The 10154-nt window shown below is 43.4% G+C and overlaps 1 protein-coding gene across 1 annotated transcript in view; it reads left to right on the plus strand.

Moving 5' to 3' along the window:
• INPP5F (inositol polyphosphate-5-phosphatase F) overlaps positions 1-10154 on the plus strand; it is a 129583-nt gene that overhangs the window by 38648 nt on the left and 80781 nt on the right. The window contains exon 2 of the mRNA XM_006831408.1: positions 1538-1618. Coding sequence (XP_006831471.1) covers positions 1538-1618 — 81 coding nt within the window. The remainder of the gene's footprint in view (positions 1-1537; positions 1619-10154) is intronic.

Genomic DNA, 10154 nt, shown 5'->3' on the forward strand with positions numbered 1-10154 from the left:
CTTATTCACTGCCCAGCTTTTGCGTACATAATGAGGTTACTGAAAATACCATGGCTTTGGTCAGGTGTGCCTTAGTCCTCAAGCTGATATCTGTGCTCTTCAACATTTTAAAAAGATTTGCAGATTTGTCTAATGCAGCATGTTTTAGTTAGTAGTCTAGAACACATAGTTTATACCACCCAGGGACCTTCTGGCATAACCAAAAAACCAACCCACTACCACTCAGTTAGTTCCACTTAGTGACAGTGTTATCTTTTTCCCGCACAGTGGCTGGTGGGTTTGAACTGCCAACCTTGTGGTTAGCAGTCCAGTTTTAATCTTATAGTGCCAATAGTTCTCCTTTCTAGCACATTTATTAAGTGCCATTGAGTTCTGAGTCACGCTGATCCTGTATAGCGTTTCTGATGAGCGGCTAGCGGATTTGAACCATCGACCTTGTGGTTAGCAGTCCAGTGCTTATCCTATAGTAACACACCATGGCTGCATTTGTTATTGTTAAGTACCATCCAGTCAATTTCAACTCATTCTGACCCTGTATAGGTTTCTGGCGCTTTAAATCTTTTGGGAGCAGAAAGCCTTATCTTTCTCCCACAGAGCGGCTGATGGGCTCGAACCGCTGACCTTGTTTGCAGTTGAGTGCTTATCATATGGAGTTAGAATTCATGTTATTGTTTTTAACTGAGTTGAGTTGGTTCCGACTCACATTGATCATGTATAGGGCTTCCAGGGAGCAGCTGGAGGGTTTGAATGGCTTACCTTGTGGTTAGCAGTCAAGTGTTTATCCTAGAATGCCACACCAGGGCGTCAGAAAATATGGAACACTTAACAGTTTGCGTGTCATCCTTGCGCAGGGGCTGTGCTAATAACTTTCTCGCTATTGTTCCAATTTTACTATATAAGGCGCTTAATCAATGAAAGCAGTTTCTATTGTTTTTGCCCCAGAAATCCCAGAAAAGAACTGTGGCTTTCTGGATGCCTTTGTTTGGTGAACACACTTTGAGAAAGGCATTTCCTGTCGTTAACTAGTAGGCATCTGTGAGGCAGATTCTCAGGACTGACTTTGGGATCTTGTTTAGCGTATACCCATATGCCCATGGGCAGCTCATCCCATGCACCATTTGCAGTGAGCCAGCTTCAGGCCTCCCCTTGGTGCCCTGCAGTGTTGCCTCCCCCTGGGGAGTTTCAGAACCACACTGCTCTCCCCAAACTGCCATTGTACAGGAGCCGTATCCGGGTCTCAGGTTGGATGCTTTTCACAACTTGCTGTATGGTAATACCACTCAGTTCTGGATGTTCAGACTGCTTTATGGAGACCTTGATAGTTTTTTAATCAAGTACTGCTAAAGGTGTGGTGCTATAGGATAAGTATTGGACTGCTAAACATATGGTTGGTGGTTCAAACCCACCAGCCGCTCCTTAGCTCGGTAGGAGTCAGAGTCGACTGGATGGCACTTAATAATAACAAAAAGGTATTATTTTAATATATTTTCTGTTGAATATTTTCTCATGGCTGCTTCTTTCTTTATTTTTATTTTAGCTACCGACCTACTTCTTGCATGGAATCCCATTTGCTTGGGACTGGTTGAAGGTGTTATTGGGAAAATTCAACTTCATTCAGGTATGTTTCTATGTACACCTTAAACTCGTCAAATTTAATGTGGCATTCTAGAAAATGTTCCTTTCTGGGGGTCATTGTAGATGCTGTTAATGACTTTGATTACTTTGCCTTAACGTTGAGTCAGTTTAAAATGTGCGTATTTCCATTTACATTTTATGAAATGAAAATAAAACTTTAGAAGAAAGGAGGCATAATATTACAATCCCTTCTTTTGTTTAAAAAATGCTTATTAAATGCCTATGGTATGTCGGGACTGTGTTGGTAGTGCATAATGATGATTGAAAGTGGACCCAGTTCTGCCCTCATGGAGTTAACAGTTTGGGGAGACAGACACAGAAATAAAATTGTGGTTATTTGGAAATTGTAGGTACCGCGAGAAAAAGATGCCAAGTGTGATGATTTCAGGGGAGAGAATAGCAGGAATTAGGATGGAGGGGTAACCAGGTGGCAGATGTGGTGACCAGCTTTGGGCCAGGTGTCCATCCCTGTTACAGTCAGCGGGTGCCAGAAAGACTCAGGGTCTGTTCTTGTTCTGTGCAGTAATAGACTTCTAGTCTTCTTAAAATTTTCATTGTGAATTGAGTGAATGTTTATAGAGCAGATTCTCAGTTTTTCGTTCAACAAATCGTACACTTCAATCCACATCAATGACTGCAATCCCCTCCGTGGAACGTCACTCATCCTGCTTCCTCCCTTTGCTTCCTGTTTCCATTCCTGCTTCTTCCCTGGCAGTGGTTGTGTGCCATCGAGTCCGTTATGACTCACAGTGATAGGATCTCTGAGGTTGAAAATCTTTACAGGAGCAGAAAGCCTTATCTTTCTCCCACAGAGTGACTGGTAGATTTGAACTGCTGCCTTTTGGTTAGCAGCCCAGCTCGTAATCTACTATGCTGCCAGGCCTCCCTACTTCTTTCCTAACCCTTCTGAATTTTGTCCTTAGGTGAGTGCCATCCTTTTGATCTTAAATAGTTGCCCATTCGCCCATTCTGAGGTATGTGTACTGCCCTTGTGTTGTCGTCGTCGTCCCCCCCCCCCAATAGACGCATCTGAAAATTGAGCCACAGGGTTCAGTTCAATTCCAGAGGTGATCAATGGCCTTAGTCTTGGGGTTCCACCAGTCTCTGTCTGACCAGTAAGCCTGGTATTTGAGTTTTGTTTCCAATTCCTGTCATTCTATCTAGGTCCTTCTAATGTGCTTCCTTTCAGAGAAGTTGGTTGTGGTAGTTGGCTTCCATTGAGTTCACCTGGTCTCAGGGTCATTCAGATTAAATTTCACTTGGTCCATTGGACTGTTTCCAAGCATCTTCTGTTTTCATCACTCTTCTTTCTCCGGACAGGGAGAGACCAATAGTTGCACCTTACATGGCCACTCGGGAGCCTTTATGATCCCAGTGACTAAGGTGTCTGGGTCTCCTAGTGCACAGTGTAGTCCTTTCTGGGGAGCCCTTTCCAGGGCAGGGAAATTGGTGGAAGGTCTGGGTCTTTCACTGAGGTCTTAAATGGAAGGGTAGACACTTGCACCCTGGGCTCAGAGGTAGTTTGTCAGTGGAAAATATAATAGGTGTTAAACAGATGAGTACCCAAAAGATAACTGAAAAGAACAGAATTAAACACTTTTAACCACCGTATTTTAATTTATTTCCGTGGCTCAGCTTTCAGCCAAACCGTTGTTCGATGTCGTTGAGTCACTTCCGAGTCATACGACCGACCCTATGTTCACGTGCAATAGAACTAGACACTGCATGGTCCTGCGCCTGCCTACAGACACACCTCTGTTTGAACTCACTCTTGCAGCCATTAGGTCCATTCATCTTGTTGACGTCGTCCTCTTTTTCACTGATCCTCTACGTTACCAAGTATGATATCCTTCGGTGTCTCCGATAATGTGTCTGAAGCATGAGAGACAAACCCTCGCCGTCCTGGCTTCTAAGGAGCACTCTGGTTGTACTTCTTCCAAGACAGGCCTTTAAGTGAACAGTGTCACCAAGGAGTACACACTCCTTGGAAAAATCAACCATATGAGATCAAAAGGGGAGCAGTAGGCCAGGGATAGGTCAGAAGGAAGAAAGCAGCTGGGAAGAAGGACAAATGGAACTGGGAAACACAGAGAAAGTAGGAAGAGGGCTGTTAGGTTGTGGGAGTTGCAGTCAATGTCAGAAAACAAAATGTGCATGAATTATTGAACAGGAGACCAATTTGCTTTGTAAACCTTCACTCAAATTGCAATAAAAAGTAAAAAAAAAAAGCCTGCTTCCCTTGCTATCAGTTTTCACATGAGTTATGAGCTGTTGGAGGCTTTCCTATTATTGCTACCTCTGGAGTACACCCTTCTTTGCCTCTTGAAATAAAATTATCGAGCATTTAGGAGCCAGGTTGATTTTTGCATATTATAAAGCACACATTGCTGGAGACAATCTCATTTTGCTTTGCTAGATTCTTTGGTTGGTTTTTAAAATTAGTTGGTTTTTAAAATTAGTTTTTATTATGAAATATTTTATAGCTTCAAAAAGTAGAACCACACATATATACTGTGTAAGTTATTATAAAACAGACACACATAGATCTACCATCCAGATGAAGAGACAGAACATGACCCACCTCCTTAGAGCTCTCTGTGTGCCTCTCTCCAATTGTATCTTCGTTCCTTCCTTTTACGAGAAACTATTATTTTTGAATTTCATGTTTATTATTTCCTTGATTTCCAGTGTAGCTTTTGTTACTTATGTATCCCTGAACAATGTGTTGTTAAAGTGTGTATTTAGGGGGAGTCCTGGTGTGGTGCTACGGGTCCAATGCACTGGACTGCAATGTTGGTTTGAACCGCAAGGTCGGAGGTTCAAGCTCACCAGCCACTCCTAGGAAATCTTATACAGAGTCACTATGAGTCAGAACCAACTCGATGGCACTTAACAGCAACAATATATAAATGATATTAAACCAGGCTTAAAAGTATATTTTTCCCCACTCAGTGTTACAGTTTTGAACTTTATACAACGTGATGTATGAAACTCTGTTTATTTTTACTATTGTATGATTTTCCACTTTATGAATATCATAATTTATCTGTCCTCCTGTTACAAGTAATTGAGTTTTCAGTTTTTTGCTATTGTAAATAATACTGCGATATTGACGGTTGTACATTCTGCCTTTGGTAGTTTTTTAAAAGGGGATTTTACTAATCATTACTAACAAAATAATTAGCATGGTTAAACAGTATCTAAATTGCATTTAGACATTGTTTAACCATGCTAATTAGTTTATTAGTAATGATGCCTACCTGTCCACATTCATACACACACATCCATGCATGTATTTTTATCATGCTCAATTTTTTGTCACCTTTTTGAGCATCATTTACTTTTTAATTTGTAACACAGCAAGTTAGGTAATAAACTGATAACGACATTAAATTTGTAAGCTCTGTTTTCAAGCTTTGACATATAGGGGAAGTTACATAATAGTTTCTTTTACTCATTGTCACTCCAAATGTTAATGACTTAAAACAACAACATGTCTAACGTCTCATGATTCTGTGGGTTGACCAGGCCCCCTTTGGCTCCATGTGCTGTTGGTGTGCGGCATTGGTTTGGCGGCATCCAGCTGGGGGTTGGGCTGGGGCCTCTCCTTGGGCCTCCTTTCCTGGGTAGCCTGGACAATTTTCTTCAGAGTGTGCTGCTGGTGGTGGCTGAGTGCCAAGGACAAACCCCAGTATACAAGTGCTTATCAACCTCTGCTTGCATCACGAGCTTGCTGAGATCCCATTGGCTAAAGGAAGTCTCCTGGCCTAGCCCAGAGCCAGTGGAGGAGGAGACTTCACCAGGACATGAATCCTGGGAGTCTGGCTCACGGGGCCACCAGAGCAACACTCACCCACGATGTCTCTTTGTTGTTGTTGGTCTCTGTTTCTCTGTATATAGGCCCAAATATTTCTGCCCTTAAATGACACCCTGATATTGACAAACATCTGTTTCCTGTAGCCCCACTGGATATGGACTCAGTGCAGATGCCTAGAGATTCTTTCTGGCCCATCGTGGACTATGAGCCCTTCCTAATCACCAGGGTCCACACCCTAGATGGGAGGGTCACTCAGAGCCAGAGCATTTGGACTTGGAAGCCACCCTGAGGTTATCTCCTATAAGCAGTGAACAAATGCAAGTCAGTGCCTGGTGACTTTGTGATGCAGTGACTGTGGTCATTTATGAGGTGGCGCCGTGATGATCATCATGTCCTGTGATCAGCTCATACATACAGGTTCTGAAATGTTCCTGAAGATAATTAAAAAACGGTTGCAACAGTACATTGACAGGGGACTGCCAGAGGTGCAAGCTGGATTCAAACAAGGATGTGAATGAGGATGATCATTGCTGATGTGAGATGATGGGTCTTGGTTGAAAGCAGAGAATACCAGAAAGATATTTAGTTGTGTTTATTGACTGACTATACAAAGGCTTTCAATTGTGTGGATCCTGACAAACTATGGACAACATTGAGGAGAATCAGTATTCTGCAACACTTATTTGTGCCCATGAAGAACCTATACATAGACCAAAAGACAGTTGTTCAAGCAGAATAAGGGGACACTGAATGGCTTAAAATCTGAAAAGCTATGTGCCAGCTGTATCCTTTCACATCACTGATTCAGTCTGTATGCTGAGCAAATAGTTTGAGAAGCTGAATTGTATGAAGAACGTGGCATCAGGATTGGAGGAAGACTGATAAACAACCTGTGATATTCAGATGATACAACCTTGCTTTCTGAAAGTGAAGAGGAGTTAAAATACTTGACTGATGAACATCAAAGACCACATCCTTTGGTATGGTTGCACCTTAGTGTAAAGATAACAAAAATTCTCACGAGGACCAATAAATAACATCATGATAAATGGAGAAAAGATTAGTTGTCAAGAACATCATTTTGCTTGGAATCACCATCCACACTCATGGAAGCAGAAGTCAAGAAATCAAACGATGTATTTACATTAGATAGATCGTCTGCACAAGACCTCTTTAAGAGCAAAGATGTCAGTTTGCGGACTAAAATGTGCCTGAACCAAGCCATGGTATTTTCAATATCCTCATATGCATGCAACAGTTGGACAGTAAATGAATAAAGAAGACTAGAATTGATGTATTGAATTATGGTGTTGGAGAAGAATATTAAAAGTACCATGGACTTTTAGAAGAAGAAACAAATCTGTGTTGGGAGAAGTACAGCCAGAATGCTCCTTTGAAGCCAGGATGATCAAACTTCTTCTTTCATACTTTGGACATGTTATCAGGAGGGACTTGTCCCTGGAAAAGGACATCATGCTTGGTAAAGTGGAGGGTCAGAGAAAAAAGAGGAAGACCCTCCAAAGAGATGATTGGCACAGTGGCATCAGCAATGGCCTCAAGCTTAACAACAGTTGTGAGGGTGGTGAAGCGATGAGCAGTGTTTAGTTCTGTCATGCCTCAAGTTGCTATGAGTCGGAACCAGCTTGACAGCACTTAACAACAGAGGTATGGTCAGCTCCTCCGGTCAGCTCCCACTTACAGGTTTGCATGATCACTAACCTAAAAGTTGGCAGTTCAAACCCACTCAGCAGTACCTTAGAACAAAGGGGTTGACAGTATGCTTATATTAAGATTATAACCAAGAAAACCCTATGGATGTGTAGACATGGGGGTCGCCAAGCGTCGGAATCAGTCCAACAGCAGATAACCACCACCAGTGAGAGAGGGGTGAGGTGGGAGACAGAGTGGGTTGGAAGAGAATGAGATCAAGGAAAAAAGAACAGAGGAGGACAGTCTCTCAGCTCTTCCCCAATGTCACCCCTGTGCCTCCTCCGCCCTTGTTACCTCACTTGTCACTTTAGGAGCTTTGACTGACTGGGGCAGAGAGGAAACAAAGGTAAATCTTTGCTGGGCTCCCTCACCCTGGTAGGCAGCTGACTGAAACCCACTTCTCTGTGTAACTCCACCCCCAGCGCCACGCCCTTTAAGTACCTACCTCATCGCCCTGTCTTACCTTCCTTCTCTGCCCTTGGCGAGGCCTCCCCCCACTCGCTCCTTGTGTCCTCTGGCAGTGGATGAGTGGCCAGGATGGGGTGGGAGGCTGGCTGGTGGTGCACAGTCTGCCTCCATGGGAACATCTTGAGGGCGGAAGATGCAGGAAGCATGTCTGTGCTGAAAGCTGTGCCTTCTCCCTTGTACTTACTCTGTGCATATTAACGTGCTAATGCTTGCTCTTGCTTAGAAATGGGAGCATACATTTATTTCAACAGATGCCACTGACAGGTTGGAAATGGCGTGGGAGAGCTGTCACTAAACTCTGAGCTCGTGGAGTGTCACTGGTTTGTGGGACTGAGGAACCTGACATCCTTGGGGAGCGGGAGACTTACTGTGAAGAAGACTTTCACTAGTCCATACCACTCCTCAGAGAACTTGTACAGGGTCGGTATGAGTCGGAACCGACTCAGTGGCACTTAACAACAATACTACTTACTGGTACCTGCTTCTTGGTCGTTATTTCAAGTTGAAACAGGTCATTCTCCAAATATTGTCTAGCTGTGGTGGTGGTATGCTGTGGAATCGGTTCTGACCCATTGCGACCCTGTATAAGGTTTCTGAGGCTATAAATCTCTACAGGAGCAAAAAGCCTCATCTTTCTTCCATGGAACGGCTGGTAGTTTCGAACTGCTGACCTTGAGGTTAACAACACGACTCATAACCACAACGCTACTAGAGCTCTTATTGTCTAGGTTATTGTTGTTGTTAAGTGCCATCGAGTCAGTTCCAACCCATAGCAACCCTGTATAGGGTTTCCAAGGAGTGACTGGTGAGCTCGAACCGCCCCTAAAACCCAAGCCCACGGCTGTTGCGTCAATTCCAACTCAGCTACCTTATAGGATAGAGTAGAACTCTCTAAGGTTTCTGGGGCTGTAGACCACACAAGGAAACTGACGTCTTTCTTCCATGGTGCATCTGGTGGGTTCAAACCCCCAACCTTAGGTTAGCAGCCTAACATTTAACCTACCACACCATCAGGGCTTTCTACCCCATCTAGCCCAGAGGTGGACTAATCCTGAGAGGCCGTGTATTGCTTTCTTAAGTTGTTTTGTGTCATATTACTTCATCTAAGCTTCAGTTGTGTGTCTCTAATTCGAAGATGAGAATCCCTCTGAATACAAGTACTGGGAAGCCTCATGACTGTTCATGTGAAATACTTTGCACAATTCTGGGTGGTTAGGAGCCATTGAGTCAGTTCTGACTCCTAGTGACCTTGTGCACAACAGAAGGAAATGCTGCCCAGGCCTGCCCCATCTGCATCATGGTTGTGTTTGAGCCCATTGTTGCTGCCCCTGTGCCAGTCCATCTCATTGTGGGGTCTTCCTCATTTTCGCTGACCCTCCACTTTAAGCATGATGGCTCTGGTCCCTCCTGAGAATATGTCTGAAGCATGAGAGACAAAGTCTGACCACTCTGATTTCTAGGGAGCATTCTTCCAACCCAGATTTGTTTGTTGTCCTAGCAATCCATGGTGCTTTTAATATTCTTCTCAAGCACCATAAATCAATTCAGAATTTGAATTATGTTCTGAGTAAGCATTTTAATTTGAATTATGTTCCAGGTTGTTGTTGTTGTTGTTAGGTGCCACTGAAGCAGTACCGACCCATAGCGACCTTATGCACAACAGAATGAAACACTGCCAATCCTGGGCCAACCTCACTACTGTGGCCACACTTGAGTCTGTCGATGTTGCCACTTGACCAGTCCATCTCGTTGGGGGTCTTCCTCTTTTTTCTGACCCTCCACCCTACCAAACAGGATATCCTTCTCCAGTGACTGGTACCTCCTGACACTATGTCCGAAGTATGAGAGACTAAGTTTCGCCATCCTGGCCTCCAAGAAGCACTCTGGCTGCACTTCTTCCAAAACGAAACTATTGGTTCTTTTGGCAGCCCAGGGCACCTTCAATACTCTCCTCCAACCCCATAACTCAGAAGCATCGATTCTTCTACAGTCTTCCTTATTCACTGTCCAGCTTTCACAAGCATATGAGATTATTGAAAATACCATGCCTTGGGTTAGGCGCACCTTAGTCCTCAAACTGACATCTTTGCTCTTCAACACTTTAAAAAAGTCTTGTGTAGCAGATTTGCCTAATGCAATACGTCATTTGATTTCTTGACTGCTGCTTCCGTGAGTGTTGATAGTTGATCCAGGAAGAATGAAGTCCTTGACAACTTCAATCTTTTCTCCATTGATAAGAGTGTTGTTTATTGGTCCAGTGGTGAGGATTTTTGTTTTCTTGACATTGAGATGTAATCCATACTGAAAGCTGTGCTCTTTGATCGTCATCAGTAAATATTTTTATTTTAAGTCCTCTTCACTTTGAGCAAGCAAGGTTGTATCATTTGCATATACAGGTTGTTAATGAATCTTTCTCCAATCCTGGTGCCACGTTTTTCTTCATATAACCCAGCTTCTTGGATTATTTGCTCAGCATACAGGTTGAATAAGTATGGTGAAAGAATACAACCTTGTCACACACCTT

The sequence above is a fragment of the Chrysochloris asiatica genome, unplaced genomic scaffold (assembly GCF_000296735.1).
Source record: "Chrysochloris asiatica unplaced genomic scaffold, ChrAsi1.0 scaffold00003, whole genome shotgun sequence".
Classification (NCBI taxonomy): domain Eukaryota; kingdom Metazoa; phylum Chordata; class Mammalia; order Afrosoricida; family Chrysochloridae; genus Chrysochloris; species Chrysochloris asiatica.